Raw genomic sequence first — 12,214 nt, forward strand, 5'->3', positions numbered from 1 at the left:
GGCAGCCAAATTTCTGGGAGGGGACCCAAAACTGGTGTTAGGCCCCTCATTAACATATGAAAGGGACCTGACTCCTTTTTAAGTGGCCGCCAGGAACATTGTCCGACCCCAAATTGAGGTATTTGAGGTGCACTTGTGGTGTGGGAGACAGCACTGTGAAATTGGTGCTTTTGGTCCCCTTTCTGCACCTGAAAAATGTGAATACACTATGCTTTGAAAACATTAAAAGTAACTCCTTTTCCAAAACCTTTTTGAGCAAAATTGGTTAAAAGATCCTGAAAATGTGACGGTGATCAAGGAGCGAATATCTGAGTAACATGTGGCTGGCATTCAGATAACTGGCACACACAGCGTGACTGTAGGAACAAATAATCGTTTTATTCTCAAGCAATTACAGTCAAGAAAACTGTACAGAACAAATAAAGGATCATAAGTTTACAAAGAACAGAATTAAAGAATTCTGAATTTCAAAACACCAGAAAAAGACATTCAAAGTGTTAGAATATATAACAATTTATTGACAACTGTCAAGTGTTGTCCACTTGGAGCATCGTTTGATAAATATAAAGCAGTGTATAGCATGTCATTTATTTTTAAAAAAGAAAAAAAGGATCCATGCTAAAATAGAGCTGTATACATTTAGAAAAGTGCCAGCAGTTTCTGGCTCATGCTTCTTAAAAAAGCTCATGATTTTAATATAAGAAAATCCTTTTTTTTTTTAAATTAAATTACTAAAGTGAACTTCATTTCAAAAAACATTCCAACAACTCTTGATTTTTGTGCCAGACAAAAAGTTTTACATAAGCTTTTATTACATTTGCACTGACCCAAAGACATATTTGTGAGTTAAATTTCCATTTGAAGCATGGTCAGATTTGCTGTACATTGGCGACAATTCGCGTTTTCTGTCTTTGTAATTTTCTTCTTCATTTCACACTGGTCACACACACAGGATTCTGAAAACACCTCTGCAAAAAACACCAGCTATTACTGATCTGAAATCAGCCTGATTTCAGATAATAAATTATGTAGCATCTATACACTCCACAGACAGTACCGTCTTCATGTTGCCAATTGAAATTGTGTACCGATGACAACATTTTGCACTAAACCATGCAAAATAACAGTTTACATGTAAATTCAGTACTTGTGGAATATGAAATCTTTCTTTAACACTTATATATAATTTTTAAAAAAGTTATCCAGCCCTTGCGTTTGAGATTAAAATAAATCTAGTCTAAAATTAACCACACCAAATACCCAACCTTTTGAAATAAACATGCCAACACAATAACATGAAGGGTGATACAAGGTAATGGTACAGAAATAATCTTTGACCACATTAATTAGTGTCATTTAAAATAATTAAGACACAAAGATTCAACAAACATTCCAAAAAAAATGTCCTTACAGGCTAATATGCTTGAGGTAAACATTATCATTTCTGAAGACTTATAAAGGCATCAGCTTTGTTAACATTCAAATTACAATGCTCTACCTGAATGTATTCAACACAATAAAATTTACTTCACTTTAAAAAAAAATTCTACATGCAAAAAACCCCCCCATCTTAACTGGTGGTTTCTCAGTGTTGACAGGTATGAAAATTTGGGTTACTGGTCACCAGCACTTCAGTAATCATATAAATTAAATGGAGGCTCCTAATTCAGTCACTGAAAGCAAAGGAAATGAACTCAGGTTGATCTAAATAAATGCTCTAAACATTAGACAAAAAAGTTTAATCTGTGACAGAAAATGTATAATTTTCATGCAAAAATGGTGAACTTTTTCAAAATAATCTCCCAGAACACTGTACAAGATGTTAAGAGCAGCAGGTAATGGAATAAGACTGGTTGAGTGATGCTGCTAATGTACTTCTTCTAACGAGATTGGAGAGACCACTGGAAATTGTATCCACAGCACAGAATCCTCCAACCACATTCCTCTGGCAGCCGTTCCCTTCTCCCAACTAAACGTCAAGACAGTAAAAAAGTAAGGCAGCTGTTAGCGTCCATCAACAAAAGTGCAGTCTGTACATTTCCAGTTAAGTCACACTCCACTAGAGCAGATGGGAGCAGCCATGCACTTCAGTGGTTAGGCTGGTTCAGCAGATTTTTCCAACATGGCCACTTGCTTCAGTTTTCAGAGGATCCAGAGCCACAAATCATCGCCAGGGCACACATCAGCCCCTGACTTAATTTCCATGTCTCATCTTTCCTGAGTCCCACACCAATTCCAAGCCTCTTTCCCTGTGTCTCAGCATGTCTGGTGTCAATAATAAGGCTGATGGCACAACTGTAGAGAACTGTGGGCTAACACCCTTAGTTTTCAGGACTTCACTGAAGGGTCAAAACAGTTAGATCATTAAATAACTATGTTGAATCACATTCAGGCACAGCTAAAGTTAGACAAGAAAAAATGAACAGTTTAATGGTGATAAGAGGATAAATTGTTGCTGAAAATTTTATAGTGCAATCTTTGACAAAGAAAATTAAATTCTTACCTTGGCAAATTCTTGTCAAGTCAGGAAATGGACAAAAAGAATAGCTAAACCAATATTCAACAGCATAACCAGGATGACCAAGATTGTATTTGGACTCTGTAATTTTTGTAAAGAAGCTTTGTTATTAATGTGACTGGTGCAAGTTATTTTAGCAGTACAATTTTAGTATATCTTTTAAAACATTTCATCCGTCCATTTTCTTTCCAAAGGGCTTCTTTTCAAACTAGCACTGTATTACACAATATAAAATTAGTAATTTCTAAATCCTGCAGGTCAAGTTGACAACAACCCAGAAGGTGCTACAATTACATTTAATATAAACTTTACTGGACTCTTTAATAATATATTTGAATATGTAAGGACCTATTGATAAAATGGGATTCAACATCAGTCAAATGCATTCTGACTCACAATGAAAATTAACTCCGGTTTGAATGAATGAAACCACATTTTCAAAAACAGCCCTCAACTAACAGGAAATAATGGCATATGAGACAACCTGTAATTAAATGGGGCTTATAGCAAACCCTCCCCGCCCCCCCCAAAGTAAAAGGGACAAGGACCTTGCAAACAGGTTTTTATCTTTGCAGGGGGAGAGAAATAAGAGATGGAGCAAAAAGGTGTACACTATACCACTGGAATGACTTATGCAGGCTGAACTTCATTTAAACCTAATCGATAATATATATTTTTTAAACCCCAGTAATTCACCATGCTATGTTTTGGTTTGCTTGTCACCTCCTCAATTCATGTGTAACATTTTTAACATGATTCTGAAATACAGTACTACTCAACCCGTGTTACTTCCTCCATTGTTTACAGAACAGGCACCCAGGAACTGTAGTTGAGGCTGAGTCAATTAACTCCTCCAAAAAGGAGTTGGCGAAATGTCTGGTTGGGAGCACGATTGGTTGTTTGAGAGATAAGTATAGAGGGAAATGATCGAATAGTTCATGAGCCATAATGGTGGGAGAAGGGATAATGCTGCCTGGAAAGACTGCCGGGGACTCTGAGGGTTTGGCTGATTATCTATGGAGACTGGGGAGTACTCATACACAACTTTCCCTCAGGAGATTAAATAGGTGGTATGGACTGTCACCCATAGGGTACATGGCATGGCCCTGAAATTCCATGTGGTGAGTTGCAAAAGTATTCTCTTCCCCAGCCCCTCCTCCCCCCCCACCGATTTCCAGCATCTGCAATAATTTGCTTTTTGTAAATACAAGAAATTCAGGGCTATGGCACCATTGGCCCTCATTTAAATATATGATAATTAGGCACATGGTGGGTGGGTCGCTGGAAGGACCAAATCACAGTTGGAAATTAGGGCCTTTCATTTTTTGGAGCAAAAAAATGGCTTCCACCAAAATTTGTTGGCCAGTTGTCCTGATTTTAGGCCCCAGAAATGCTGAGAGCTTTCAGGGCCTATATCTTGATGGAAGCTGGAAGCTTGATGGGCTGAATGGACTTTTGCCATTTTATTATTTCTAATGTACTTATCTTTTTGCTGCTAAAATAAAGTTAATGGTCATGACAAAGTTAAAAATCAATAATCAGCAAAATAGCACGTTAAATACATATCAAGTTTTTTTGTTAATAAAGTATATAAAATTAAAACTTTGCTGGACAGAATTGAAAGCTGCTGCTTCAACTTCCTTGCTGCTTATACTCCAGACTCAGTTGTAGTATCCATGTTGGGATCAGAACATCCACCAATGGGATTTGAGTAAATTAGCACATCTTAAGGGATCTCTGTGGGCAGGAATAAATGGTTATAAAGGTGGTTTCAAATTAAAATATAAAGTGGGCTTCCAGAAGGGCCTTCTTAAAAAATGTTTTTTGCCTTTTCTTTTTGGAAACACGAATGCGTTAAAATCTCCCAGGCCTCCGATGAAGACTCCCGAACTGGGAATTAAAATTGGCCCTTGCATCTCTAAGTTGGAGGGTGAGGGTGGGGGGGATGGGGGACTTCTTTGAAATGATCGAGCTACTAAATTTTCAAATTGGCTTTCTGAAATTATTTTTTAAACGACAAAATCAATGTATAGGACGGGATTACAAGGAAAAACAGCTGGAGAACTGGAAAACCAACCCATTTCTTTCGTGGTAAACCAACATTATTCTGCAGATCCCAAAAAGCGGCTAAAAGATTAGGAATAAATAAAAAGGTCATTCACTTAATTTAGTTCACTCTTCAGTAATCCAAACATCAGGCTAGATACTAAATATCCTATGGTTCCTCATTCCGAAAGTAGTGAAGAAAAAAAATCCAAATGTTGACCAAATTCTCATCAGTTTGAAAACCTTAATTATGTTCCACCTCCATCTCTTTTCCCAATGCAAATAACTTGAGCCCGACAAGTCCTGGAATCATCTTTCGCCTTTTGAATACTTCTCAAAGTACCAGTGTTCTTTTTAGGAGACTAATTGATATTCCGTGAGTTTGCTCATGGGAAGTCGAAGGATAAATTGGCTCCTTTACCCAGTACTCAATTTTTATCACGTACCTTTTTGAAGTGCAGGATCCACAGCAGGACAGTGAGCAAGAAATACCAGGCTGGAGGTAGATACCTCGCTTTCAGTACTAAAATGGAAGGGAAGGGGTCATGGGACAGTAGTGGCAATTTTAGAATTGTGTTTGCTGTAGATCAATGCTTCTCAAACCTTTTTGGTTGAAGGACCCCTTTTCAAATGGATTAGCAATCACGGACCCCTCATCTAAATTATCATTGCCCCCTTGTATTGATACTGTACCAGGATCTTCTGACAATAAATTGCAATATAGCTATGGTGGCATTTACAAAACGCGAATCCCTCAAGTATGTATGTATAAAATGATAGTGATTGTAAAGCATTGATTTTTAAAAATTACAAATGAATTGGTTATTCAGTGTATGCAAATGCTGCTCAGATTATTATGTCAGATTTGTTCTTTGGGCAACCCTTGCCCGTGGACAAACAGATCTAATGTCATGTTATGTCCAACTTACGGGGCGTATTCTTTTTGGCTGTATCCCAGCGCTGCTGCAGCCAGCTGGTAGTCGGGACGGGATCTTTGCTTACAGACGTTCGCTTCCTCTCCAAACAGTAGGTCCTGTGCTTTTCCGCCTCCGACTCGTTACTGGCGGCGGCATTGCGCCCACTGCTGGCCCGCAGTCCTTTTCCCTCCCTCCTTCTCCTCTTCATCCTGCAGCGCACTGCCGCCGCCGCCATGGTAGCCATTCACCCCCCGTTCAGCAGCGAATCGTTTTTTTGTCGCAGACCCCCGGGAATGTCTTTACGGACCCCAGTTTGAAAACCCTCCTGTTGATCATACCAAAGAGTTCTTCTCCCTAGGGATTTTTGACGCTTTACTTTGTACACTTTCCATTGTTCTGGAGAAGACTTAAATACACAGAAATATTTGATGATGTGCACACTATATCATGAGGCACAAAACCACTGAAAATAAGCTCCCTTGATGGCTCAGTGAGTACAACCAGCCAGGAGCCCTGTACCTGAACCTTGCAGAGCAGGAAGGCCAGCCAGCCAGCCACCAATCAACAGCAGCCTGCCACCGGTAACTATCCATCCATAACCAGCAGCAAACACCAGTTCTCAGCCAGCCACCTGTCCCAGGTCACAGGAGCCCACTGGGTCAGAATTAGCCAAATTCAGTGTAGTCCCAAAAAGCTTTTTCTTTCTGATCAGCTGGTTTCCAAATGGCAATCGCTCGCTCTGCAATCGATTGTCATTTCAAAATGGCATTGAGGGCCCTGTATACCAGGTATGCTTGCTTCCTGCAGGCATACATTTCATTGGCCATATAGGTGGTGAAACTGAAAGAATTTCTAGGGGAGCACGGGAAACAGAGGAATAGGCAGGTGGAAAAAACATTGCCCATTGCTGGTGCATTGAGGAAGGATTTAGGGTAGAATTACTGTTCTGTTTCACCTTGCCTTAATCCTGCCCCAAATTCCTGGGACAGGATCATTTAAGTTATAGGTTCTGTTGCCCGTGCCAGTACTGGTGCTATTGGGGCACTTTGTCTGGCAATCTGGTATTGCCAAAATGTACCAAAAATGTGGTTATTATTTAACAGATTTTCTTCAGCTCTGAAGAGTTAATCTTTGTTAGTTTTATACTTCTGGAAATATTTTTTGAAACACCTACAAGGTCTCTTTTCTCAGGTGAAGCAGTTGGATGATCTCAAAGACTTGAACAAGGCTGGCTGGTGACATATGATATGCTCTGGTTATGTCAGGTACAGAAATTGCTGTAGGATTAGTCTGAATAACCTTTCTATTTTTCCCTTAGTGGTACTTTACAGGATACTATGGAAAACTAAGTGATAAAAAAATGATGGATACATACCGACTCTACAATTTCTTCTGTTTCTTCCACACTAACTCCACGTGATTGAGATTTTGATAGTTTCTTTGGTTCAGGAACAACAATGGATAACTGTTTCTTCAATTTTGGCTCAGATTTAGTTTCTTTGACAGAAGACCTTGCAGGCATTGGTTTTGGCGGTGGCGGTAACCTTCCGAGCGCCATTGGTGAAGGATTAGCCTGTTCCTCCGGCTCTTCAGGTGGCAGTTTTACATCTGTGCGCACAAAGTAACTATGGTATGCGCTATGTAACTGGCCATTGCCAGCAGTGGTGGGAGTGTAAACCGCTGACTTGTGCTGTTTCCACTCGCTCCCTTGCTTAGTAATTATCTTGCCGGCACTTTTTGATGATGGTCTATTCCCTGAAGCTCCTGATAAATCCTTGTTTACATTGCTGGCAGAGCCTTTATTCCAGCTGGTATCTGGAGTTTTCTTGTATATTGGTGGTGAAGGAGGTGGTGTAGGGCCAGGACTGTGTCCAGGAGTATGTGGTGGAGTTGTACCTTTTCTGTAGAAATGAGGACTGTTATTTGCTGAAGATGGTTTCTTTTCTTGTGGAGGTGGAGGCTCTTCTTTCTTCTCTGTATATCCCATTGCCTCCTGCATTCTCTGTTTAATGTAATCTAGACCTAGAGAAAGAGGAAAAGAATTGTGATGAAACAATAATTAGGGAAAGGGTAATAGTGAGGGGAGAAAGTGACGAAGAAGGAAAATGAATGAATTAATTTTAATATAATGATTAAACAACAATGACTAACATTTAATTAAAATGTATGCCCTTTACAGATATGTGAAAAATAGCTGTTTAAAAAAAAAAAAAAAATTGTAAAATGGATAATTACTAAAAATATTACATTTGTGGAATTTAGAGAAATTTGACACAAATATTTAGACAATCAGGGTTGGAAGAGCTGGTAGCCTTTGAAGCCATAATTCGGTGGGAGGCAAGGGTCCTTCTAAACCCAGGGTACTCACTAACGTATCGTTGAGGGCCACATTCTCAAGCTGTGACTTGCTTGCGGGTTGTCACCAGGATTTGGCCCAGAATTTGCGGTCAGCGGCGAAGTAAAGGTTTTCGCCACTGGCCCCGATGTAAGCTTCGCACAAAGATCTCTGTGGCGAGAATTTCAGGTTTTCTGACGCGTAATTGAAATCGATGGAAGTAATTGGGGATTCCCAGCAAAGGGCTGCTGTGACGTTTAGCAGCCAATCAAAATGCAGAATTCTCACAGACAGCGAACCAAGAAGTGGGTAAGCTCCTAAAATTCTAACTTTTTAAAAAGTGTTAGAGAGCAAAACAAAGATTGGGGCGCTCACATGGGGCAAAGGCAAACCTGATTTTTTTTTTTTAAGTTTCTAAAAATGTTAAATTTTTTATTAAAATAGATAAATTTGACACTCCACAAAATTAAAATTATTTTTACAGTAATAGTAAGGAAGGATATTACTCTGATGACGTGGAATCTGTATAGGCTGAAAAATACCAAGGGGCAGAAAATGTTAGTGGGAGTTGTATACAGACCCCCAAACAGTAATGCCGAGGTTGGGGATGGCATTAAACGGGAAATTAGAGATGCGTGCAATAAGGGCACAGCAGTTATCATGGGTGACTTTAATCTACATATAGATTGGTCTAACCAAATTAGTAACAATACTGTGGAAGAGGAATTCCTAGAGTGTATACGGGATGGTTTCCTGGACTAATATGTCGAGGAACCAACTAGAGATCAGGCCATCTTAGACTGGGTATTATGTAATGAGAAAGGATTAATTAGCAATCTTGTTGTGTGAGGCCCCTTGGGTCGGAGCGATCATAATATGATAGAATTCTTCATTAAGATGGAGAGTGAAGTAGTTAATTCAGAGACTTGGGTACTGAATTTAAATAAAGGAAACTACGATGGTATGAGGCGCGAGTTGGCTAGGATGGATTGGGGAATGTTACTTAAAGGGTTGACTGTGGATAGGCAATGGCAAACATTTAAAGATCGCATGGATGAACTACAGAATTTGTTCATCCCCGTTTGGCATAAAAATAAAACAAAAAAGGTGACTCGACATTGGCTAACAAGGGAAATTAGGGATAGCATAAGATCCAAGGAGAGAACATATAAATTGGCCAGAAAAAGCAGCAAACCTGAGGATTGGGAGGAATTTAGGATTCAGCAAAGGAGGACAAAGGGATTAATTAAGAGGGGGAAAATACAGTATGAGAGTAAGCTTGCAGGGAACATAAAAACTGACTGTAAAAGCTTCTATGGATATGTGAAGAGAAAAATTGGTAAAGTCAAGCGTAGGTCCCTTGCAGTCAGAATCAGGGGAATTTATAATGGGGAACAAAGACACGGCAGACCAATTAAATACATACTTTGGTTCTGTCTTCACAAAGGAGGAGACAAATAAACTCCCAGAGATGTCAGGGAACATAGGATTTGGTGAAAGGGAGGAACTGAAAGAAATCAGTATTTGTAGGGAAATGGTGTTAGGGAAATTGACGGGATTGAAGGCCGATAAACTCCCAGGGCCTGATAATCTACATCCTAGGGTACTTAAGGAAGTGGTCCTAGAAATAGTAGATGCATTGCTGGTCATCTTCCAAAATTCGAGAGACTCGAACAGTTCCCATGGATTGCAGGGTAGCTAATATAACCCCACTATTCAAAAAAGATGGTAGAGAGAAAACGGGGAATTATAGACCGGTAAGCCTGACATCAGTAGTGGGGAAAATGCTAGAGTCCATTATAAAAGATATAATAGCAGAGCACTTGGAAAACAGTGACAGGATCGGACAAAGTCAACATGGATTTACAAAAGGTAAATCGTGCTTGACTAATCTACTGGAATTTTTTGAGGATGTAACTGGTAGAATAGATAAGGGAGAACCAGCGGATGTGGTGTATTTGGACTTTCAGAAGGCTTTCGATAAGGTCCCGCATAAGGGACTAGCGTGCAAAGTTAAAGCACATGGGATTGGGGGTAAGGTACTGACTTGGATAGAAAACTGGTTGGCAGACAGGAAGCAAAGAGTTGGAATAAATGGGTCTTTTTCCAAGTGGAAGGCAGTGACTAGTGGGGTACCACAGGGACCGGTGCTAAGACCCCAGTTATTAACAATATATACTAATGATCTAGACGAGGGAATTAGGTGTAATATCTCCAAGTTTGCAGATGACACAAAGCCGGGTGGGCGTGTGTGCTGTGAGGAGGATGCCGAGAAACTCCATTGTGATTTGGACAGGTTGGGTGATTGGGCAGATGCAGTATAATGTGGATAAATGCAAGGTTATCCACTTTGGTGGCAAAAACAGGAAGGCAGATTATCTGAACGACAATAGATTGGGAGAAGGGGAAGTGTAACGAGACCTGGGTGTCCTTGTGCACCAGTTGCTGAAGGTAAGCATGCAGGTGCAGCAGGTGGTTAAGAAGGCAAATGGTATGCTGGCCTTCATAGCGAGAGGATTCGAGTACAGGAGCAAGGATGTCTTGCTGCAGTTGTACAGGGCCTTGGTGAGACCACACCTTGAGTATTGTGTGCAGTTTTGGTTGCCTTATCTGAGGAAGGATGTTCTTGCCATGGAGGGAGTGCAGCGAAGATTCACCAGACTGATACCTGGGATGGCAGGAATGACGTATGAGGAGAGATTGGGTCGATTGGGCTTATATTCGCTGGAGTTTAGAAGAATGAGGGGGGATCTCATTGAAACTTATAAAATTCTAACAGGACTAGACAGACTATATGCAGGAAGGTTGTTCCCAATGGCAGGGGAGTCCAGAACCAGGGGTCACAGTCTAAGGATAAAGGGTAAGCCATTTAGGGCTGAGATGAGGAGGAATTTCTTCACCCAGAGAGCGGTGAACCTGTGGAATTCTCTACCACAGAAGACAGTCGAGGCCAATTAATTAAATATAGTCAAGAAGGAGTTAGATATATTTCTTAAGGCTAAGGAGATCAAGGGATATGGGGAGAAAGCAGGGACAGGGTACTGAATTTGGATGATCAGCCATGATCTCATTAAATGGTGGAGCAGGCTCGAGGGGCCGAATGGCCTACTCCTGCTCCTATCTTCTATGTTTCTATGTTTACAGGGCCATAACCTTTGTTTAGCAGTCAATATGCTGTTAAAACCCCTAATCCAAAGGGTCTAACTTTTAATGGGGTATTTCACAGCGTATTTACTGCAGAAGAGCCAAAGCTTTCATCAGTTTCCATGATTCTGATTGCCAGCTCTGTGGGTGGGGGGCGGTGGGGAAGGAGGGAGGGCACAGCACAGCTTATGGAGGAGCAGTGAATGACAGACCGCATGTGTTAAATCCTGAAGTTGGGGTTAATTTGAAAGGTGAAATGATGGCGAACGCTCCCAGTTCGCTGTCATCAGGACTGCAAATTGCGGGCAATAGGTGTCACCAACAGCAGCGTTACATGGCCGTCTTTTTTGAAAATTGAAACATTTAAAGTATTTTGCAGTGTTTCTTTGAAAAATATAGAGCAACATAGAGTTCATCACTCGCCAGGTGAGTAATCTGCTTTGCTGATGCCAGATTTGTAGGTTTTAGTACATTTAGGTAAATATTCAAAAGTAAGAAAACAAAAATAGTCAAATGAATTCTGTAAATGACAGAAGATGACAACAAAGTTCAAAAACACAACAAAGGTGAAGAAGAAAGTAAAACAAAAAGGAGATTCAAGTAAGAATCAAGAGATAAGATGAAACTTTTAAGATGGGGAAAGAAACAAATGAAGATAAAAGGAGAACAAAATGCAAACATAAAAAGATTAGCAAGGTACAACAAACAAAAAAAATAAGATGAGAAAAGTAGCAACGAAGAGATTTTTGTACTGAAGAAATTGGCTCAGGCTTACTGTTGGAGTAAAAGAATAAACGGAATCAAATAGAGAATCAAAATGACCTGAAAATGTGGTCCATAGGATGAATGCTTAACACATTGGTCTGAAATTCCTCCCTCTGCTATTATAGAGTTTTACTTGTTCAACGTAAATGGGTTAATACTTAGAATCTTACACAGGAGGTCATTCAGTCCATTACACCTGTGCCAGTTCTTTGAAAGCTGTCCAATTTAGTCCCACAGCCCAGCTTTTTCCCCATATCCCTGCAAATTAGTCCTCTTCAAGAACATGTCCAGTTGCCTTTTAAAAGTTCCTATGGAATCTGATTCCACAATCCTTTCAGGTAGAGTTCCAGATCTTAACAACCCTGTGTGTGAAGACATTTCTCTTCATTTCCCCTCTGGTTCTTTTGCCAATTATTTTAAATATATGACCTCTGGTTACTGACCCACTTGCCAGAGGAAATAGTTTCTCCCTACTTGCTCTATCAAAAG

At 40.2% G+C, this 12,214-nt stretch overlaps 1 protein-coding gene across 4 annotated transcripts in view; it reads right to left on the minus strand.

Moving 5' to 3' along the window:
* Positions 1–357: 357 nt before the first annotated feature.
* Positions 358–12,214, minus strand: part of LOC147114989 (junctophilin-1-like) — a 237,146-nt gene continuing 225,289 nt past the window's right edge. For 2 of the 4 annotated variants that reach the window (XM_085993182.1, XM_085993179.1), the window contains 3 exons: positions 6,857–7,503; positions 2,504–2,599; positions 358–2,339 (listed from right to left, as the gene is read on the minus strand). In XM_085993182.1, coding sequence (XP_085849308.1) covers positions 2,519–2,599; positions 6,857–7,503 — 728 coding nt within the window. In that variant the 3' untranslated portion in view covers positions 358–2,339; positions 2,504–2,518. The remainder of the gene's footprint in view (positions 2,340–2,503; positions 2,600–6,856; positions 7,504–12,214) is intronic. The other 2 variants (XM_085993180.1, XM_085993181.1) reach the window with 2 other exon arrangements.

This window comes from Somniosus microcephalus, chromosome 7, assembly GCF_052327205.1.
Source record: "Somniosus microcephalus isolate GS21.2 chromosome 7, FLI_Smic_1.0, whole genome shotgun sequence".
Classification (NCBI taxonomy): domain Eukaryota; kingdom Metazoa; phylum Chordata; class Chondrichthyes; order Squaliformes; family Somniosidae; genus Somniosus; species Somniosus microcephalus.